We start from the raw sequence: 23,897 nt of genomic DNA on the forward strand, positions 1-23,897 counted from the left end.
TAATTTTGGACATTTAAAGCATCAGATGGACTGATTTTTACAACAAAACACATAACATGGAGTCACTTAGTAGCCTTGCAGTATCAAAATCCAAAACTATAAAGTTTTGGGTCCGTATTCGTCCTCCAAAAAGAAGTGAAGTTGTTACAGTACACAGCGGCCCTGCATAACTTGTCTGCCCGACTTTTTGGAAGATGGAAATTGATCATGTTTGCTGACGAAATTTTACCCTCTTGGTTTGAATACTCAAAGTGTGAACCCCATTGTACTGTCGGCAATGCATTTCTGTTATAGGTAAAGTTTCGCTTCCTCTGAACTGCGTTTTGAGTTTTTCCTTGGGGCCTCTTTTTTGTGATTGATCAATAATCAGGAGCCGGAGTTGATATGACCGCGTCGTCTTCAGTGTGCACTGTTACTGTCGTGAAGGGATTATGCAAATTACGCAATAAGTCAATGTTATTGTTTGCGTCCAGACTTTTATCTCAAAAACAAATTGAACAGTATCCCGTTATAGAAGTAGTTTTTCTTATTTTTTTAAAAAAAAAGGGTATTCTAGATGTGTTTCAGTTTTAATTTTGATAAAATTATGAGCCCAATAACTTTACAAAAGTAATAACAAAAAAAGCAAAATTCACGAAAATAACGCATCCTTAAGTATATAACGGGTGGCTGTCTTCAATGCCATCTTAAGAGTGTCCCTAAGGGTATCTCGTTCTCTGGTAACCACAACCATTTATTACATGGCTTCATATGATCAGCTGACAAATACAAGTGGACACAGAACAAAGGAAACAATAGATTACCTCACTTACTATTGTTTCCAACCCCAAGCTGTGAACTACTTAACATAACAATATCCTCTCAATTAGGCTAAACAATAGACCTTAAAAGTCTATGACATCATCCGTTGTCTTGAATAATTTTGCATGTAATTATAGTCACTGCAATGGGATAGACAGGAAATCTCTACTTGACCAGATTCTATTGTCTATTTCCGGCAATGACTGATCTTTGCTCATGTACAGATGAAGAACAGCCATGTGAGAATATAGGAGATGACGACGATGACGAGGAAGACGAAGAAGCGGAGGAAGAATCTGATGAAGATCAATTTTAATAAAAGTCATTATGGTCAACTAAATACACCCTAAGAGTTATTGATTGAACGAAAGTTGCATTCGGCAACCTATATGTGGAAGTATCTTATGAACAAGTCTATGGAATCCACTCATAAAACAAAACTGACTTTGACAGACATTGTTGGTAAAACAATTTTAGTGGAGAAAAATATACGGTAATCATCTATAACAGGTATAACCCATGTTTACATTGCATAATAGCTGATATTATTTAATTTGTTGAATTTCGTTAAAGTCATCGCCTAGTACAATATTGTTGTTTTTGTTATATCTATTAAAAAATTAGATAACACTTATCATGCTTGTCAACATGTGTTTTTATATTGTCTACGATCCCATCTAAAGTGGTGGGAGTATTTCACCACAAAAGTCCCACGGACTCACACATGCTCCCTGACTATTAGCGCAGAAACGTGTTTAATAAAATTCTCAACATAAAGAGAGAGATTTGGGGGAGATTTAGATAGAGTGACCATGGCAACTCATTAATTATGTTCATATCTAATTCACGGTGATTGAATGTGAAAATTAAGTTGTAGTATAACATGATTTTTCTGGTGGTAGATATTTTCATTTGTTTTTATATTGCTTATACATTTATACACATATATTGTGATTCTGAGATGTGTAACTAAGTATCGGTATCCCATGACAAAATGTGTTGTTTATTGCACTTTCTAGGTGTCGCATACGACTTGTTTACCACTTCCGTGTGACTGAGAATGTTCTAGAACCGTACTGTGTCTGGGTGGAATTTTTAGAAGTTGGTTGAATAGGTAATAGGACACTGTAGAAGGCAATAGAAGGTAATGGAACATTCTAGAAATTTGTAGTAAGTTCCAGACTCATTATGTATGCTGATGTAATGGTCTATTTATAGACAGTGTGGGTATATATAGGGGAGTTGTTCAGCACTGAGATCAGATCGGAGATCTCGTTGAATTGTATTGGAGTTTAAGTATCTAGTTATTGGAGTAGTGGAGTTTTACCGCGTTATTGTACTTGATGTTTGCAGAGTATAATAATACCAGTACCAGTTGAAACCTCATCTGTTGGCTACGTGTTCGTATTTTATCATCGCCGCCAGGGAAGTCTTTTTGTTACTGTTGCCATTTTGATATTTGAACCATCACACCTGTACTATACCAATTACGGTAATATTACGTTGCGTGTGACACTAGGTTATTGTGAAAACACATAAACTTTGACAGTCCCTTATTTGTCACAGAATAAAAACTATGTCATGTAACACGGGAACTTGTGAGAGATATTTGAGGTTATTCGATACCCCTTGTTGACCTTTATGCCGTTATACCGGAAATGTACCCAGATAATGCTATTTCATTATGTAGTCATAGAAACACTCGCACATATACACGTAAAACGTTCTACAACGGTAAATTAACATGTTTGAGACAAGTAAATAAGAACCCCAATAAGATTTTTTGCCTTGGACGTCAAAACTACAAAAAAAATGTGATGACATCATATCATTATACCCATGTCCTAAGTAACCTTATTTCCCACCCTTTTTATAGACTCAATGACGGTGTCAATTAGAGTGGATTATTCCGCCGCCATTTATTGGTGAACCATTCACATGATTTCTCAGATTTCATTATTCAGCTGTGACCTTTATTACAAATAGGGTATGTATTAGCAATGGAGTTGTTCTTTATTAGACAAGTGTTTTGCGATACCAATAGGGATGATCTTTTCTTACAAATGCGGTTGTATTACCAATAAGGTTGATCGTTATTACAAATATCTTGATAATTTTGTCTATTAGGATTGTTATAATCGTATTTTAGTTGCTCCTGATTCCATACACTTTATTTTTTAACAACAAAACTTGTATTTTTAAACTTCGCGAAATGTCCAAGGGCGTTGTAGAAGGCTCATTAATAAATGAGTGTCTTATTTGTAATTGTATATAGGATATACTCTGTTATGTAAAAGAAACTATTCTCTGAACATGTACGCTGATTTGCGATAATACTGGAGGGAAAAATGGGATGAAAAAACACAGTTTGTTGTCATTCGTCAAAATATAAACAACGCAAGTAAGAATAGAGAGAGTATATTTAAATATAATGGTGGGCACATTTCATCTCTGGTCAAATGGGACATACATACTGCCTACAGTATGTATCCAGTTTTAATTCAGGAATGATAATGATTACTTAATGTGTGATAAACAAGCTATTTAAAAGATAAGTTAATTATACGTGGCAAGTCGGCATAGAACTCAGTTGACAGTGTGCTTAAGAAGATTGCGAAATAGTTAGTATCTATGTCTACATTATTTGGGTGTGATGTACCGATTGTGTTATACCATTGGTCACAAGCGATTTTCTAATTAAAATATATCCGCTCCAAAAAATAGTAACAAATTAATAATTAATGATGACAAAATAATTATAACGGAAGCGTCGCTTAATAAAATTGAGCCAAATAGGTCATGGTTCTTGTAATGTTGCTATTTGGAAAACAAATTCATATATTCATATGTTTATGATATAAATATAAATATAAACAAAATCATAGATCTAATGATACTACAGCTGAATAATTTGCTTATTCTGCTTCACTTAAATCAATTCTTTGCAACTTTGCAGCAATATTCTACTCTATCCTACCCATGGTATCAATTTTCAGCTTATTCTTCCGGACCTATAGTTACATATGCTAATTTTGTGAGCGATATTTTTCTCGTTCATTCAAACTTTGAATCAAGTTTTATCATTCGAAAGTTTGTTTTTTCAGATACAGAATCCATTATTGTTGAAGAGTTTAATAACCATTTTTTCACCAATATCGGATCAAAACTCGCGGATAACATTACTGCCCCGGGCGACTTTACTGAATATTTAACTGGCAATTATCGTGACTCTTTTTATTCTCGCCCTGTGAATGAGAGCTATATAGTCAATGAAATCACTGCCCTAGATCCTTGAAAATCAGTAGGACATGATGGTGTCCCCCCTAAAATTGTCAAGCATGCTAGGCATATCATTTCCCACCCCCTTGCCTACATTATCAATTGTTCAATTCGCCAAGGTATATTTCCTAATGCTCTTAAAATAGCGAAGGTCATTCCCATTAATGAAAAAGGTTCCGCAAATGATGTCAACAACTACCGCCCAATATCCATTCTACCTATTTTTAGCAAAGTATGCGAATCAATCGTTAATAAGCAATTAATTACATATCTTGAGAAAAAATCCATACTCATTGATACTCAATTTTGCTTCCGTAAAAAACACAGTACAAGCATATGCTACTCTAGTGCAACCAATATATCTCTTACAGAAAAAAATAATAAGCCTCATCACTTTCTCTGATTCCCATGCTGCTCCTCTTTTCAAAAAAACTAAGAATACTAGACATTTTTTCACTCTGCAAGTTACAAACCTGTTTATTTGTCTTTGATCTCAGCAATAAATATTTTGTACATGATATTTACAATTATTTGGACCCGTTTAGCATGTAGCTTGAACTGCTATACTCCAGGGCTGAATCTTACACTCAACCAACACAGTCTCAAATACTCTGCAACAAAACATTGGAACTATTTGCCTGATGCATTTAAAACCATCACTAAGAGACATATATTTAAAGCAAAATTAAAAAACTATCTCTTAAAAAATTGATTTGTAATATTTTTTCTCTTTCTTTATTTGGAGATTTGTGTGATTAAACTATGAAATTATATATACAGAGGTTACGGACTCGACTAGTTCTGATGAACTATATCTGTAATCCCCATCAAAAAAAGAAAAGATATCTAAGTAGAATTCGTTATTTATTTATTTGTTTGTTTATGTATTTATTTATTTATTTATTTATTTATTTATTTATTTATTTATTTATTTATTTATTTATTTATTTATTTATTTATTTATTTATTTATTTATTTATTTATATGTATTTACTACCTGTGCACCTTCTACCTTTACCGTTGTTTTTGTTTTTTTGGTGAAATAAATTTCATTCATTCATTCATTTGATTATAGCACACAATAATGAATGTAGTGTAGGAAGTGCCCTATCAAAACAGCTTTCATCACTTCTTAAGTACATGCGTACCATGTATCTTTTTGTCACACAAGTTTCCTAGCGTACATATCAGTTATTTTGTTGTGGTGGATTTTGTCGATTGCTCTCAGTGATTTGTCTTGGCATTGTTCAACTTTCAAATGTCCTTATACACATTTTTCTTTAGATATGTGTGCAACTCACATCATACAATGGTGACGTAATGCCATTTGAGTAGGAGCTTTGGTATGGCATGGTGTAAACTGTTTTCCCTCAACGAGTATGTTATATATTGAGTACTGTCATCCCAGTGTTTATTTACCTCTTGTGGTTCGTTTCCTACCCATGCAGTACATACTACCCTATAGTCAGACTTGCTGTATGCGGTCGGAGGAAACCTAACCGCGTTGATCCCGCTTGTCATTCCTTAGTTAGGATACAAAGCGATTATTTGGCGTGCTTTTGAAACATCAGTGTATTTTGTGTGACGTGTCTAAGTTTTTTATCAGCATTATGGGCGGACCATTAGCCGGAGAAACTGATGGCTTGTGTTGGCATTAAATACAATCGTACTTGCAAGATATTGAAACTCAAACATCTGCTTTCCCACATATATTTATTGAACTAACCTTGTTGAGCAATACGTGTATTAATTATCTAATTTCACGATAACGTTAGTGTATACTGCTTCATATCGCAATATCTGAATTGTTGTGTCTTTCACAGATAACCATCACCATAGAATGTTGAAAATATTGCTTTCTAACAGGATCAAGTTATTACCACGCTCGTGCTTTCGTCAGTTGTTTCCTAGTCAAATCTGTAACATAGATACATAAATACATAGCTTTAAACTGAAAATTTGAAATGAAAATTACCACTGTAATATAGGATAATTCATCTCCAGATGGAATGCACATGCTGAATTTCAGACCAATCAAAGAAATAAGACACATGTGACTGATCAACGTTATTTTAAATGTTCGCATTCAAACAATATCAGTTGAAGCACCTACTATTTAAGTAGAGAGATGAAAAATAACAAATGTGAAAGGAGAAATGTGGTAATAGTTTAAAGTCATTTTCTGTTTAGAGAAAAACCAATAAGCTTGCCAATCCACGTGACCAATCATAGAAAACCTCTTTGATGAACTTTATACATAGATGCTAAAATCCGAAATTCTTTATGTTCATTGGTTCTAAAAAATAGTTTTCTACTTGTCATGGCGACAGAGATCACGTGGGTGTCGTAAACCTTCAAAAAACTAGTATTTGATTCATACAGAAGTAAAATAACAGACAATAAGTAGGCCCTAGTATTTAGCTCAAAATTAATATTCGTTGACCATGAGGTTGCAAAACGATGATGATGTAAAAATACAACTCACTTTTTGTAATTTAATTTCCAGCTTTCACCAAACTCAAGAGCATCTTTGACAATGCTACCATCTGGTTTCTGGAAGTCATTGCGGGGATCACCATCTGCATTACCCATCAGACCGCATAGCTTTCCGTTGTAAAAAGAGCCATTGTAGGATACATCTAATGCGTGCTTTCTCAGAGTCCAGTTAAGACTGAAGGTTGTGTCCTTCGAAGTGAAGTGCAGTTTAATATTTTTCTCTTCTTCCTGGATTGTTATATGTTTTGCGTCAGTCACCTGTCCACCTATACGTCCCTATGGGATGAATAATTGGTTAGCATCTAGTTATGATCAATGAATTTGTGAAAATTTAATTAAATTATGTTTGCAGCATATAAATACTACATACTGAGAACTTACTGTAGTAACATCAAGACCATCAATAATTGCGTATTGATTTCCAACAGTTACTTTAATTGCGACAGTTTTCGTTTTGATTTGGTCTGGGGTACTGTCATCCCTTGGTTTAAACTTGGTTGTGACTTCAAAATGGGGATTGTCGGAACAGTCCTTGAATAGAGAGTACCAGCCTATCCCTTGGAAATTATATGAACGCCCATCGAATGTCCTCATATGAGGTTCACCGTGATCGCCATGCCCTACAGAAAACAATGTTGTATGTTGTATAATATTGTTCTGGCTAAACACATAAAACACGAGACTTACAAGTGAAAAAAAAAAAGTGATTGCTCCATTGAAATTTTGTTCAGTCATCTGCAGTAAAAATCGTAGAATTAACGTTTGCAAAACTTATATTATGTAAGCAAGAGTTGGTGGTTACAACACGCTGGTTTATTCAAAAGAATATAATTATATTTACAAGCAGAAATACTGAGCCAAATAGCCGTTTTATAGAAAAGTTTTATTTGGCAAATAAATGGTTTACCACAAACACACTCAAGTGATAGAGCGAATTATATTAAGAAGCTGGATCCTTTAGAACCATACTCACACTCGCAGAATGCATTGGCCCGTTTCACCGTACAATTAACGTCATTCCATTTGCCATCCAATTTCCTGTCAAACATAAGTTCATTAATTAAAATATAATTTCATAAACAATTTTTGTTTATTAGCATGTTTTGTATCAATGGGATTACCTTCGCGATCAAATGAATATTTATGAAATTGTGTGTAATGCAGGAACAACCTCGCCCTCATTGTTTTTACGTGACATTAACTTACTTACCAGACTTCAACACAGTTCTCATTTCCAAGTTCATTATTTGGCTCGTCTTTATCCCAGTTGGTGAAATCAAGAGCTTCATTATTTGAGTAATAAGTGAAAGTCCCTTCGTGGTTTTCATCGGTTATACCAAGCCAATAAAATCCTAATAAAAAACGAGGCAAGATAAAACAAATACTTTATACAGATACAAAATTACTAAGTTTTTTGTTTTGTTTCATGATTAAAATGTTAGTTCGGAACAATTACGATATATCTATACTTGCAAGTATACCTGCCACATATAAGCTCATTATCGCGTTCATTTGGGCCAAAGTTTTTGGTTGTGCAAGTTGCCATCCCCACATAGCTTCACATCGGACTTTAGCTTCATACCAGTCCATTGGGCCTTCAATAACTTTATATAAGGAAGGTGGGTGACCTGCATAACAAAACGATTAATGGTTAACAGCAACCCTATATACCAAGTAAGTGATATATGTTGGCAACTAAAAGAAGTAAATATTCTATGTAGCTGCTGATAGACAGTGTAGTTATGTTGATAGTATTTATATTCAATTATATATATATAACAAATTCATACAAATTGATATAATAGTAATAGTAATAATATTAAAATCGGGTTGAAAACAAATTCCGTTGAATCGCAAGGTAAACAATAGTATACACACAATAATATCATTCAGAGTAATAAATGCAGTTGTGTGTCTACAGATATTTAATCTCATATGAATACAGTAAATCACTTTTAAATGAAGCCAAATAATTGGGCGTAAAAATGTATGACACAGCATCTTAAATTCAAGCATTGAAACCTTTGTAATCTTTAACACCGTGCATACATTTGTATCCTTTTAAATACTTGAAAATCATTGATATACAAACTTATATGGCATTTTCAGTGTTTAACTAACAACTACGAGCACTTACGCTTCTCAACCAATTCCTGGAAAAGAAAGAAAACAAAAATATTTTGTTTTTCAATGCAATTGAAGACAGTTCGCAAATGACCATTGTAACTGCCTGTCGTATTCAATTCTTTTCATCATCCACTTTCTCCATTGCTAACACTTACTAAAGACGTTTTCTGATGAACATTATATTTTGGAAACATTACCGGGAATTTACGAACACAACTTTTATGACTGAAAATTGTGAAAACGGGAATATATAATACAAATCCCGTGCAATTTTGTATATTGCCTATGGTCATTGATGATGTGATACAAAGTAATTCAGAATTTTTTTCAGAACTTGTGCACTTTTGATGAAACAAATAATAATAACTAACGGTTTTGATTTGCTAATAGAATGTTATACAATAACAAACGATATCAGGTCATTATGTGTCCGTGAAATAATATTTTGAATTTTCATAAACAATATTTCAAATCATTTATTTCTATGATGTAAAATTATCTCTGATGTATAGCATACTTCTACATCCACTTGGCGTTGTGCCGTGTTGTAATAGAAGTGCACGTGGTATATATACAAACTAAAATAACGTTGGTATGATGGCAATATTAGATGATTCGTGAATATACACAATACGTCGTAACTTAATAAAAGAGTGAGCCTACCTCGTGTGGGGCAGCTAGAGTCAAACTCGTAACCGCAAGGATCAATATTAAACGTAACATCGTGGTTGTCTTTCCTGCAATACTCTTTAACGGAAAATGTTGTGTAGAGACGTCAGAGAAAGACTCATGCAACTGGTAGATTTGATCCGGTCGTTCGATTATAACAATTATTTTCTTGCTGACGTGCATGTTTGTATATTAATCTCTCCATTTGGAAGCATTTCTATTGGCCAAATAAATATATTGCACACGAAAGTGAATTATTTTGCGCATGCTCATTTTCATTTTTTACGCAGCAACTGCTGGTAATGCTGTAAACCATACATAGCTGAGAAATACACTAAACGTTTTCACGAGTACCGCACACTACTGAGAAAAAAGCTAAATATACTTTCATACAACATTTGTACTTATGTCATAACGTCTAGAGTGAATCATATAGATTGAGTGAAAATACATTGCCGCATGTGAGTCAAACATCTTTTTACTGAGACGATTCAAAGGTTTTTTATGTTCAAATTAGCTCTAATCATTGTTTACAGTGTGTTGCCGAAATATTAAACTTCTATTTCAGAAATAACGTAGGCTGAATGATTGTTTACGCAAAATATCAGCATACATACATGCTCATATGCAAATGTTGAGTAAACATCAAATGTGTACATAATATCATGCTGTCATACTGTTCTGGCAGTTGACTGCTCAAAGGACACATGGAAAGTAATATTATTTTGATGATACATTTATGTCTACATGTTACATTATGGAATTGTTGATCTCAAGATCAAAATAGTGAAGTCATACACACATATTGTCTGGAGATTGCAGTGGCGGCGGCACCGGGGGTCACCCCCTTGAAAAAAGTGTTGGGGGTATCGCCCCTCCCAAAATCAAGCCGAAATCCTATGTTATGTTATGTTATGTTATGTTATGTTATGTTATGTTATGTTATGTATGTCAGCTATATTTTCCCATCAAAGTGCAGGAAATAGCGTTTCAGATGGTCTAGATTTCAATTTTTCTAGGGTAACATGTCCCCGAACCCCCTAGTAAGGTCGCGCCTTCGGCCTTACGAATGGTGAGCAGGTCTCGCCCCCATGCACAATTGCGTTCCTCCGCCCCGGGATTGCCGTGTGCAAATGTGAGGATTTCTGAAATGCATAAGTTTTTGTTCAAAACTAAAAATTAGAAAGAAAAACTAAAGACATGACATCATTATATTTTTGAATGGGCTAGCCAAGTTTTCCATATATGAAGATACACATACTATCTGATACTATATTTATTTTATTTCCACTTAATTCGTTAAAACTAATTCGCTTTATAATTTGTATGTATGTATATATGGTATCTATATTAAGTTTCTGCACTTGAAAAGTAATAGAATTTCACAAAAATAAGTATGTCTTTAGAGGCTTTTTTGAAAAGCTATACTTTTCTAAATGGGTACCAGGTCTGTCTTGGAGTACCCTCCCCGGGGGTCTAAAGGTATATAACAATAAGGTTATGTAAGATCTTTATGTTATTTATTTTTCATACTTGCATATCAACAGTTAAGTTTTCTATCTACATGAAAGGCTTGCTTGGCGGTTTACGCGACCCTCGTCCTAATCTGACATCAGCAACAGTGGAAAGCCCTATTTTATTGCACAGACACCTATACCATTGTGTAGTTTCATATTTCAAAAGGATTGGGGATATATAAAATGCCTCTCGCATCTCTCTGTAACAAATAACTCTATGACTTCATAAACAACTACATAATTGTATTATATGAAGATAGATACTTTGATATTCTGCCGTGATTTTGCTCAAAATAATTTTAAAAAGCATCTTTCTATATCAACTAAATGTATATTGAAATGAATGATTTTCGTCATCAGACTCTGTGAATCTAACAATGCCGTGGATGATAGCATTTTGGTGCACTGAATTGTTATTCAGGATGCAGGTGTGCATTAAAACCCAGTCAGCATAATGATAGGATTATATCAACTATTGTCTATAATTGTAAACAATGGTTTGATTGGCATTTCGAATGCGAGCCATACTTCACTCAATTTTAAAAGAATATTTCTAAATTGTATGATGAAATTCGTGGAGACATAGTCCACGAGCAAACGACATTCGAACTTATGCACTAGAAGAGATTTCTTAACCTGAAAAAATAATGGTACGATTGTTAAGCTATTCTTACAAATGGTGAAACATTAATGAGTCGAACACACGTAATCTTATTCGTATGCTCATTTATTGACCCCAATCACTGCCCTGTCATCATCGTGTATTGACCCCGAGCGACATGTGAATATACACAAATATGTATATTCTAGAAGAAATTGGTCAGGATTTCTTAAGCTGAACAAATAATGGCGCGTTTGTCATTCAAGCTATCTATACAAATGGGGAAAACACTGAATGTTGAAAAGTTACACACACGTAATCGTATTCGTATGCTCGTTTATTGACCCAAATCACTGCCCTGTCATCATCGTGTATTGACCCCAAGCGACATGCGAACATTCGCGCAAAGGTAATCTCTAGAAGAAATTGTTGAGGATTTCTTAACCTGAACGAATAATGGTGCGTTTGTTGTTTAAGGTATCTATGCAAATGTGGGAAAACGTTGAATGTTGAAAAGTCGAACACAGGTAATCTTATTCATATGTTCGTTTATTGACCCAAATCACTGCCCTGTCATCATCGTTTTTTGACCCCAAGCGATATGCGAACATACACGCATAGGTATATTCGAGAAGACATTAACCAGCATTTCTTAACCTGAACAAATAATGGTGCATTCGTTGTATAAACTATCGTTACAAGTGGGGGAGAACACTAATGTTGACTGGTCGAACACATATAATCTTATTACTATACTCGTTGATTGACTCCCATCACTATACTATCATCGTGCATTGACTCTAAGCGATGAAGTGTTATCGTTGTGCCCCAAGCATTTTCCTGTTATCGTCTTTATTGACGATAACATTCATGAAGTTGGTTATCAGAGACATCAGAAAGCAACATTGGCAGTCCTTAATTGTCTGCTTCTACCTATGTGTAAAAGAAATAACCTGATCAACCGTGGAATCGAGCAGTCATACAATGTTACATGTAACAATATGGGGTAGGTACGCCATTTTATCGATGATCAGTTATAAGTGAATAATGAGACTGCAACAATTAAACGTGCATATATGATTAAAAGAGCTTGCATAATTCCGCAACCAGTTTTTGTGAAGTTCAATAAACATAAAGATCGTTCAGTTGTCTAGCTTGAAAAAAGTTAAATGCGATGACATTGGTTGCAGATGCAAATAAAAATCCCAATTATGTAATGACAAAATCATGATTGATTGATAATTATATTATATCATTGTCAATACCAGGGGTGATATATACAAGTAAATGTGATGCACGACGTGGGAGTTTGTCTATAGAGCGCGGGCACAGAGATATGATGTTTTTTTCTGTTTTTGTAGCCAGTAGTACTACACATTTTGCGAAACGAGATCAAGACCGACGTGACATTTATTTCCTCAGTGCAACTTCTCGGTGATTGTCACAGTCCGGGCACAGTTTGCATGAACGAATAACAATGACATCCACCTTCATGGTTTGAAAACACTCGAGGACAACATAAATGTACCCAGGGTACACACCTCTACGCACAGGCCACGGCTGACACCAAGACGGCGTACCAGTCACAGTGTGCCGTTCGCTCTGGCGATCACTATAATGCTACTCCACGCCACTCACCAGTCACTCGACAACTCGCAATGTAAATTGTTGAATGAAAACTAGTTTCTTTCTCAGTTTATCATATGAGATTGGGGAAACAGTTATCAAAAAGACATTTTAAATTATGAAAATTCACGGGCCAGTGGCTGAAAACTGTTCCGTTCACTGCTGATTTCTCTCCAAAGTTAGTGGCAGCAAATCCACTGGACAAGGCTACGAAATAATAACAAGAATGAACTCCCTGGTTCATTATTGTTTCATTATTCGTCTTGATACCTCAAGACCAATCAAAGTCTATGGAGTAGGGCAATAAATAGAAGTGTAATCAAGTTTATAATGATTCACAATTACGGCACTTCGGACAATGTAAATGTAAACTGTTCTAATCTGAGTGCTATGCTATGTTATGACACGTTTATGGTTTGAGTAGCAATTGGAATAATTTTGATCTTTTTATTTTATTTTATTTGCATTCACGTAGTGTATTTTTAATTGAAAATTATATATCAGTAAATGTTTTTGGAATGAGTTTGCCAATTATATTTAGATAACAAAATATGGCTTGGGAGCAATATTAGGGTAATCCTTGACAACAATGGTTTAAATAGTATATTTTGGGTGATTTATTTGTTCAAATATTTAGTTTGCCTTAACACACCTCACTCATTCAATTGCTAGGGATTAACTGTGAACAAAATCGTCACAGTCTTTCTGCATATAGCATATAAGCTATAGTATTGAGCCTCGTATATGCCTCTTATCTACTTATCTTGCATGGGTGATTGAATGGAAACTTTACCATCTTGCAACTTCACTTGCATCAGTGTCTTCTGGTAACAATTCACTGTCACTCTCTGCAATACCATGCTGTTTCTCACCTTTCAGCGTGACCCATAAGTTTTCCCATGTCTTCCGAGAGGTTCAACTTGACCTCCTCTGTATTTCTTACCTTCATGAATGTGACGTCTTCCAGGATATAACTTATCTATCACTAGATCGGGTATTTCCATAACTTACCCTATTCAAAGTTCACTCAACCCACCTGATTAAACTGATTGTGCATTAACAGTCTATAGTTGCTTCAGCCTATCCACAATTTCTTTGCATGGCTCTGAAATACTCATGTCTTGTATTCAGCTTTTAGCATAACGTTTCTGCCACCGCTCATATCATGATGGTGCTCTGTTCAGCTTCTTTGACCACCTTACTACTGGGGTTCACCCTCCATTTCCGTGATTAGTTTCTTCTCAAATTATATTTTTGGTAGTTTGCCAGTTTTCCCTGGTGAGAAGCATCACTGGTACATCCACATCATGGGTATCCCTCAGTAGAACAGGGCTTCTACATTAATTTGGGGTGGAGTTATCATAATTACATCCTCCATGACGTTGTTTACCAATCATTGGGATGTCGTGGGGGCATTTTTACCACGCAAAATTCGGGAAGAAGTTTTTCGGCTGTAAGTATTTGGCTAATGGAACAGAGTTGTTTGCTCCACCCTTCCAATGACATAATCATCTTTTAAAGCTTCCTCATCGGATTGAACGTTCTTGTTACCTCTTTTACCATAACATCAACCAATTGCGATTTCTTTCTTTTTCGAGACACTGCATATACTGGTATATCAGGATTGGGTTGTGCGAAGAAAGTAATCTTTTATATGATCATTTCTGCTAACTTCTTTATATTTGTAATCATTTTGCCTTTTGCGCACGTTTGTTCATCTGTTATCAGTCAGGTCAAAGGTTAAATTAATAGGATAAACAGCCAATGTCAATAGAGTAGCAAAGGTGTTAAAAATAAATTAAGTATTGGAAAATTGTATGTGCCAAACGCATGCTTTAAGGTTCAAATGTTGTTCTTTTTGTGGACTCTCAAAGCCCTCAAAATCTAATATAATTACATGTAAGTATGTTTTCTTCATAAACTAGTGTTCGCAGTTCCCTTTCTGCATACCAGAATATTTGACTTTGTCCTTAAACAAAAGAGGTCAGCACTAAATACAAAGGAAAGTTTATCAGCTTAAAGTGGATTTTGATTGTCACGGTGTTATAATCCAAATCTCCCCTGGAAGAGTTGTAAACAGAAATTTTCATATGTTGTGTTTCCTCTGATTACCGGGGTTCCGGACCAATCACTCTTCATAGTATAGATTCCTTTACCTATTAGTTATATGGCAAACTTATTTCCCACAGAACTTTTATATGCTTCTTTTGATGCTAGTTTTTTTTATAACTGGATTTCTTGTGTGCTTATGATTTACATAACAAAGGGTGTTTACAACTTTGATAGGACAATTGGAATCTACCATGTGTGCTGTTATTTGAATAACAATAGTTGTTTATGATCTACTGACTTGCCTATGTGACACAGGTGCTAGCAAGATCACATTCAGATTGGCTCATGTGGAAACCCAGGTGGTGTCACTGAATCTGGGCCATTTATGCCTATAAATTGGGCAGACTGGGGACAGTTGAGGTACATCATCTCTAATGTGTATCCTGTGTGTAGCTACTGCGATATTGTGAGACAAGTGATACATGCTTCAATCATCGATCTGTGAGACTCGGATGAACTGCTCTGCGATCTCCTGTTTTCAGCGGTACCCTCCAGAATACCATCGTTCCTCTACAAGACTACTATATTTCTTCGTTGTTGTGTTGCAAGAGCCATTGACTGTCATCCGTTTCTACATCCTGGAACTGTGAGTTATCACCAATGTACACTTCCCTAAGCAATCCCATATTTTAGTGACTTTATTCATTTTTCTGTGCTTTATTTCTTGTAATTATTTTGAGAGGTATTAAAGCCAGGAGCTTTAGAGAAAGAACCCCTGTCCAGTGTGGATGGCCCTCTCAATTGCTATGACCAGGTCTTACACCGTGACACATCCTATTTTGTTTGGAACAGTGCACATGTTACCTACCGGTTACTATAAGTAATTACTACATTTGGTTATCCTTCATACAAATCAATTTCACAGTTATAGCCCATTTCCATAAAACCAATTTATGACTGCATAGTTCATTTCTGCTGCTGTTAAACCATCGCTTGCATATGCAACTGGAGTCATTGTTGTCTTTCCATTTACCATATCTTCTTGACTCAAGGTTGAACCTAAAAACTGATATGAGCCTCAAAAGGAAGCTCATGATGTGCTGTTATGATGTGCTAAGATTTTCTAACAATATATAAAATATTATCTTGAGTGCAATCACTCGATGTGTTTGTCAAATGTGGTTTACAATATAATATCATCATCTAAGTATATGAACAATGTTTTGAGGTTCAGCCCATCTAAATAACTGTCGATATTGCAATGAATTTTGCAGATGCATATTGCAAAACAAATGGCACTCATGGGCAATTCTAAGGTAGTGGTAAAAGCAGTCTTTGGAAAATCCTTACTGACCATGTCAATTTACCAGTACCAACTCTTCAAGACAATGCATGGATACCTGGTACTGCATATGAGTTTCGTACAGTACTAGTATTCACCTTCCTGTAGTCAACACATAGTCAAACACATTGCATTATGGGTACTAGGTGATCAATCATATATCCTCCAAGTTCCACCCAATTACAACCAAGCCTTGTTCTTCCCATTATTGACGTAGGCTAGTGTTGTTTAATCTCCAAAGGATGCCTCCACACCTCAATTTGTTTTCATCACTCCCGAAAATTGCCCTTGGTGCTCCAATCCATACATGGTGATTCGCTACCTGGTATGATTCTGTCATTTGCTATCTCTCTGTAACTTGTCTTGTACTGGTTCAGCAGATTGGTTCATGTTTTCAGTGGTATATATTGGCTATATTTGCTCTAGTTACCCAAGTACAAAAACATTTTGTTCTTTCTCATCATCAAAAATCTCAGACGGAAATACTATGCCTGCATTAATATACCTGCACAGACATTACCCTGGGCCAAGTTTTTTTCTTACATTCGTCTATAATTTTGGACAGTTCTCGGAAATATGCCCTTCCTGATTGCAGTTTGAGCATCTTGGAGCCAATTACTCATTTGCAAAACAATCACAGTTGAAACAATGAATAGATTTCTTCTTGCCATTTCTTCCACATTGAGTCAGGTTGATCTGGTATATTGAGTTATAGGATGCCCTTGGAATTTATTCCAGTTTGGCTAACTTCAAACAGAACTACAGCACTTTTCACTATCATTTCCTGTTCTGTAACTCTGTTCATGCTCATCAACTGAGCAAATGTTTTACACTGCTCATACTGATGTTTGATAGACATAATCATTTTGTCATTTCACTACCCCCAAAATATGACCCCTCCACGACCATTCCTAAAGCTTGCATCAACAGCTAATGGAACAAAACCATCTCCTGGACACGCTAGATTCATCACTCCTCTGCATTGGTACCATACTGGCCACTGATTTATGCCCTCCTGGTCATCTTTAGAATTATATACATATACATCTTCCAACTTTTAGATTATGCTGAGAATTGATGAATTCTTGTCCAGGTGATGAACTACCTGACTGGCCATCACCAGATACTGCACTTCAAAATAAATGTCTTTCCCAAAATATTATCTAGACTTGACTGTTGAGAACAATTCACAGACCCTGTGGGCCTGGACACCAAACCTTCCTGTAAGTGTGCCTTTGTTCATGTTAAGTGAATATAATTGAGAGTGTGTTTTTATATAGAAGCTTCACATATTGGCCGAAAGATTGGGGGCATGGCTTTTCGTACCATAATTAGTCATGCCCAACATCAGTTGCTGGGCAGATTTCCAAAGTTCATCTTCTCACTGCATGATACACTCACTGGACTTACTTCGCAGAAACAGTTTGCCTCTGTGCACATGATCATCTCCATCTAGTGTATGTAGTTGATAATAATCATCATCTGGTTAAGGTTTCAAATGTGTTTAATCCCCCTGCTCTCCCCAATTGTAGAGGTCCCACAATACCACCAGGAACACGCCAAACTTGGAAAAATTGGGATCCATATATATATACCCTAGACCCCTTCCCGCTTTTATAAGGTCTGTTCGCACCTTTTATTGTGAACTGGAGTCACCTTTTCTTTGCTCTTCATATCTATAAAAACTCTCTTTCCGCCACAGCCTTAAGTGGTCCTGAACAAAACAGTAATGACACTTACTATGAATGTCGCCCTTGAAAGCCAAGATCAACTTAGTAACCGGATAATACCCTACTTAGAATTCATTAATGTGTAATCCACACACGAAAAATAAAAAAATATTAAATTCAGTCTCGTTAACAAAAACAATGTATTATTAGTGATTATGTTGGTGTTTTATTGTTTCTGCTTGACGCCTCAATACACAAAGTTTTAATTCCAATCAAACACCATGTTCCTCGAATATCTTACCTTCTGTGTGTTCTTTTTCATGAGTTGTGTCTATGATGTATCTGTTTTTGCCGGTGGTCTATAGTATTTAAATATTAGGCTAAACAATATAAATAAACTTCAGTGTCCATGTTTATTTGTCTTTGTTTGTACATATCCTGTTTTCAAATGTGGTTTAATCGCGTGACAGAAAAAATGAAAGTGTTTCTACACTTAGATGCCACTTTTCAATTGTAATTTCAAAAAGCTTTTTCATACATAAATATTTGTATGGCGAAATAAATAACAACATTATTTGTCAGTCTCTGTGGTTCTAACAGTGTAGTGGATAACATGTTGGTTCAGTAAATCGTTAATCGAGAAGCAGATGTTCATTAAAACCCGGTCAGGACGGTGGTTTACATCAACTATTGTCTTTATTGACAAGATAGGCTTTGATTGACAGATCTAGTGTGACCTGTAGTCGTATTTTACTACTTCGCATAATGTACAAAAAACCTCCCTAAACTGCTTTAAAGAAAAATTAGGTCTAAAACAATTTCTTTTCTATCGCCAGTGGGCGGTTGGTAGATGCGAAACATGATGAGCCCGGTGACCAGTAATACTGAATCGTGTGATGCAACCTGTCGTCACTGATACTAGTCACAATACTGCACGGTATGTAGGGGACTATTTTGTGAATGTTAATTGGCAAAGTAATTAACATTAAAATAGTGATGTTTTATGGCTGGAAAATAGTTAAACGATATATATATATATATATATATATATATCCATTGTTTTAGTGATGATCAGTGTACATCCGGATCGTCGTTTAATTAATGACAGTATTATATAGTTTTAAATTCGTATGTGGGGGCGCTATAATATTTTTTGCTATCATATTTCATTGCTAATTAGAATTGTCTATGGTTTACAGTTTCATTCATATTTTGATTGGCTGTTCTATAAAAATGTAATATCATTTTCTTCTCTCCAGATGCCATTTTATGTTTTATTTATATTGCATAAACCTGAATACTATTATTGAAATACCGTTATAATATATAATCGCTGTGTATAAATTGTTTATATACTTTGTATGTCTCCTTGTTTTGTTCTCGTCCACTGTGTGTCACCAACGTAGTTTTTTTTTATTTTTTATTATATTACCATTATGTAGTATGTCGTATATCGCTGTTTTAGAACCGTGGAATAATACCCTGCTTCTGAATTCTGGATTTACAAAAGTTCTCTACACTCGGGCTTATGTTTTATTGTATGTTGCCGATTGATATTACCTGCTTTCAAGTAGCACTGAACCATATAAATTAATGTCTCCAAGCAGTATTCCGATAAAATAAGCCTATGTACTGTATTTGCCTGTGGTTTTCCTATGGAGTAGATATCTCGTCACTGTAAACCTAAAATTTACTTATCGGAAAAAAAAATGTTATTCTGACCACTAACATTTCAAATAGACACATTAGCTGATCTTTCCAGTGATATTTCCTATTAGTAAAATCGTTTTGTCAACTTTGTTATACAACTAACATTTATAGATTCATCCAATTATGTTCTACATTAACACAATTACAAGCGTTTACTTATATTCTGTGTATTTTTTTGTATTGAAGAAATATACTGTTTTGTATATCTTGCCCATAATTGAAGGAAATTATTGTAGTTTTCTCATGGATTTTATTTTCTATGCAGAGAAACATTGTATTCTGAGTAATTTCATACTAACAGACATTTCATCAGTTTAGTCTGGATTATCTAATACTTACAGGTTGAAAGACGTTACTAGTTTCTCTGTGCTTTTTTCTATCGAGAGACAACTGTGTTACTTAGTAGTCTAACATAGCTGCGGATTTTCATAGTTTCCTGTGATTTTCTATCACAAACCAGTACATTTACAAATTTTCTCGAAAATCAACAAAATAAAGTGTTGTTGATGATTATATCTAGTGTTCATATTTCGGCATTTATTGTAATCTCTCTGTAATTTTAGTGTTAGTTAGTGCAAAATAGTTTGTCAACATTTATACAGACATTGCTTGTTTTCTTTCTTCTTTTTTCTATCGAGAAAACGTTGATGTATTTTGTAATAATCTTGTTTTTGAGTACACATTAATTTTTCAAGTTTACCTAACATTCTGTGTTAAGTAATATCGTAAGTGTTGCAATTTATTTGTGGCTGTAGCATTTTAATATCATACTTTTTAGCCATCCGTGTATACATGGTATATTACGTTTTCTAGGTAACTCAGTTAATGGGATATATCTCATATCGTTTTTTTTTTATATTTTATAGAACTCTTATAAGTTTTTAGTTAAGGTAATTGAAGTGACACTAGTATTATCATCTTTAAAACATTGTTGCAATACCCAATATATGTTTACTTGTTATCTCACTTAAAGCAGATAACTAGCTTGTTACAAATAATAATAATAATAATAATAATGCAGTCCACCAACGTCTTGCTCACTAGAAGACCAAAGATAACGAACTATGTTGCATCATATGTGAGAGACAAATACTATGTGTTGAAAAATCAAAGTTAAATGTCAATTAAAACAATGTGCACGCAAAAAACATTAAGAGATATATCAAATGAAAGCACATTATTGTTCCCTCTGATAGATCTACAATAGAATCAGCGTTGTTACCTGCATTATTTTTTACAATTTTTAATGCACTTTATTTTTTGACTTCTAACCATATACGTTGGTGTAACGCTGAAGCCGGTACATTTATTATCTGAACACATAGACGAATACTAGTTTACTGCGTCCTACTTGCCATTCGCAGGGGACGCTGTGAACCATTGAACGTCCAATCTCAGTAATGTAATACCCTCGCTAATACATGTAAATAATCAGTCCAGATTTAAAACACAATTATATCATCGCTAGGATCATTATATAATCAACATCACTTGGGCCAAATTTAACGTTGGGGCGCTTTTCAGTGTCAGAGAGTTTATCTATAGAATACACAGGGTGAGGGCGCTGTACGAAAATGTTATCATAAATTCATTCGTAGAAATTGTGAAGAGTACTCACAATCACGCGCCATAATTCAGAAATGTTGGCAGGGTTTCGTATAGTTGGACACATTAATTGTAAATGCGAACTCACAGTACAAGCGTAATTCATTTGGTAGTTTGAGTATACAAGAGTTGATAGACAGAATTACCATACCGATTATCTGCACGGTTAAAGAACCCATCAGCGGTCAGCAGTTCTTGTGATAAACGAAAGATGGTGTCACCCAAGAGTCACTGAAAATTCAGGTTTTAAGGAGGAGGCCGACTGCTTCCCACAGTGCTGTCCCAAAATAAGTGTGAACACTATGGGAAATATGTGTTGACTAATTCAAACTTGCAAGCTAAACTAATATCTCTACTATGGGGGGGGGGGTAACTCCACCATCTAATGAGTGTACTTTTCAACACGACAATGATTCTTACAGCCGTTCTGGGAATTATTCGAACAGTCAGTTAGCAAAATGATTTGCAACTTTGAAAAACACTTTGCTCTTTGCCCAATTGACGATGCCACTTGATTGACGGGAGCGTAGTTTAGGGTTACTATTGCATAGGGGTTGTCGGCATGGCGAATTGCAAGTATTATCTAGCGTGGGTTTACAGCAACCATTCTTTATTTTTTATATTTATATTGTAATTATTTTCAGTAATTTTAAAAATCGTATGTTGCGTGTTGCTTAAATTTGTCGAAAAATGTCAACCTCTCGCTCATTTAGTCAGTTGTAGCTGTCACAAACATGGACTAGACATAATAACGGTCGTCATACCCCGTCATTTTCAAACTGCAGTTGGAAAAGTGATTCGCACAAGGAAGGCACTTTTGATTTGACAAAGTCCATCAAACCGTTATAATCGAGTATCCGTCCGTGTATCCCTTACGTACTCTCCCACCTCGGTATAAAATCTGAATTTGATACATAATGCACCAGTAATGTAACAACAAACTAAGCTAAGAAACTTTACTTTGAGCCTTCCGTGAAGTTCATTACTACCTGTAGTTACTCACCACACGGGAGTTATTTTGTAAATTGCAGGTGGACTCAGATACAACATATAACCTGTTAATGTATGGTAACCAACGCGTGTCGTTTTGAAAACAGCGTTTTACCCGCATCTAGCAAGATTGTGGGCGTACCAATACAACGGCGCCATCAAGTCTAGATTGGAAAATGACCCAAGTGTTTTGCAAAACTCCAAGATATATTGCTAAATAATTCTCAGAACGGCTGTAAATACAACGATTTCTTCATGGTCTGAAACACAGCTCTGCCAATGATTTCTGAATTGTTGGAAAATTAGAATATTAGTATATTATCTTTTTTCGACTTCGCTGATAGTGATTTCTAGGCTAATTAATATTCATCAACTCAATTCCTTATTAAGAATATCCTTATTAAATATATGACAAATAGTACTTATACCACGAATCCTTGTTTTCATAAGTTACTCATACAGCTGCAATCACTATGAACAGTGCTCACCGTCATGCAATCTCGAATAAAACACTCACAGTGCAAGGCTAGTTCATCAACATGTCTATTCTCTTGCTTGAGTGTGAAAGTACATGGTTTAGTGACGACCTCTGTTTTTTTTAGAAAGTAGAATTTATTTTATTTGGGAAGGGTCTTCTATAAAAATATAACAGATGTAATGAATAAATTTTAATATTTTATTGTAATTTCAACACTAGATGTGGTCACTGGCTTGAAAATGGTAGTATCGCAGAAATTGAGCTGGAGATCGACTGCAAGCCCCCATGGGTACAAGTTATAATATGTTTTGGGGTAAGTGAATGAACTGTATACCTTCATTAATTAGAGCATCATTTGATGTTCACTGCTTGTAATATTGTAATTAATTAATTTTTATATTTTATTTTAATTTCAAGACTAGATGTGATTCACTGCCTGGAAAATGGTATATCACAAAAATTGAGCTGCAGTTAGACTTCAAGCCCCCATGGGTACAGGTTATAAGTCCTTGATCAATTATAATGTTTACATGGTAGTGTATGTTCTCAATACCATGTATACAGTGAAAATAAAGAAAAAGGGAGAAGTTCTCGCAAAGCATGATTAGAAGTACACCTTCAAATATGGAGTTACTCAACTTATTCATGCACAAATAAATAGAAAATTACATTAATATAGAAAATTACTTTTCCCAATCAACGACTCACAAATAAAAAAAAACATGGTACAGTCATGTCAACTGGAAAGACAATCGAATTCAGCCTCGAAACATTACCAACACAGAGAAAGTTATTGTAATGCCTTAAGTCGATACTAAATGACTTTTGTTATCTCGTTCTTGTTATGTTTATCTTGTTTTTTTAGGCGTGTGTCTAGTAGTACAATCGCAACATATATAATATCTGATATCGATAAAGTATGATTCCTAAATGC

The 23,897-nt window shown here is 35.0% G+C and overlaps 1 protein-coding gene and 1 long non-coding RNA gene across 4 annotated transcripts in view; one reads left to right on the plus strand and one right to left on the minus strand.

Moving 5' to 3' along the window:
* Positions 1-23,801, plus strand: part of LOC144352809 (uncharacterized) — a 53,270-nt gene extending 29,469 nt beyond the window's left edge. The window contains exons 1-3 of one of the 3 annotated variants that reach the window (XR_013420681.2): positions 11,855-12,017; positions 23,183-23,276; positions 23,381-23,801. This is a non-coding gene — a long non-coding RNA (uncharacterized LOC144352809). Of the gene's footprint in view, positions 1-11,854; positions 12,018-18,991; positions 19,118-23,182; positions 23,277-23,380 lie in introns of those variants that run through there. The other 2 variants (XR_013420680.2, XR_013420682.2) reach the window with 2 other exon arrangements.
* LOC102804172 (alpha-tectorin-like) lies at positions 5,777-9,507 on the minus strand. Its single transcript, XM_006817112.3, has 8 exons — positions 9,367-9,507; positions 8,714-8,729; positions 8,058-8,204; positions 7,787-7,928; positions 7,550-7,614; positions 6,958-7,196; positions 6,566-6,852; positions 5,777-5,997 (listed from the first exon to the last, which is right to left on the minus strand). Exons 1-8 carry the CDS (start codon positions 9,424-9,426, stop codon positions 5,988-5,990), a joined length of 966 nt encoding a protein of 321 aa, XP_006817175.2. The 5' UTR covers positions 9,427-9,507; the 3' UTR covers positions 5,777-5,987.
* Positions 23,802-23,897: the final 96 nt, after the last annotated feature.

This window comes from Saccoglossus kowalevskii, chromosome 21 (assembly GCF_978046115.1).
Source record: "Saccoglossus kowalevskii chromosome 21, keSacKowa6.1, whole genome shotgun sequence".
Classification (NCBI taxonomy): Eukaryota; Metazoa; Hemichordata; class Enteropneusta; family Harrimaniidae; genus Saccoglossus; species Saccoglossus kowalevskii.

What these genes read in the sequence shown, in the direction of transcription:
- LOC102804172 (XM_006817112.3), bottom strand. Translation starts at nt 9,426, where the DNA reads ATGTTACGTTTAATATTGATCCTTGCGGTTACGAGTTTGACTCTAGCT. An exon ending in GAGAACTGTGTTGAAGTCTG is followed by an intron (nt 7,615 to 7,786) that starts GTAAGTAAGTTA and finishes TATGTTTGACAG; the next exon opens with GAAATTGGATGGCAAATGGA. An exon ending in ATGGTCTTGATGTTACTACA is followed by an intron (nt 6,853 to 6,957) that starts GTAAGTTCTCAG and finishes TTCATCCCATAG; the next exon opens with GGACGTATAGGTGGACAGGT.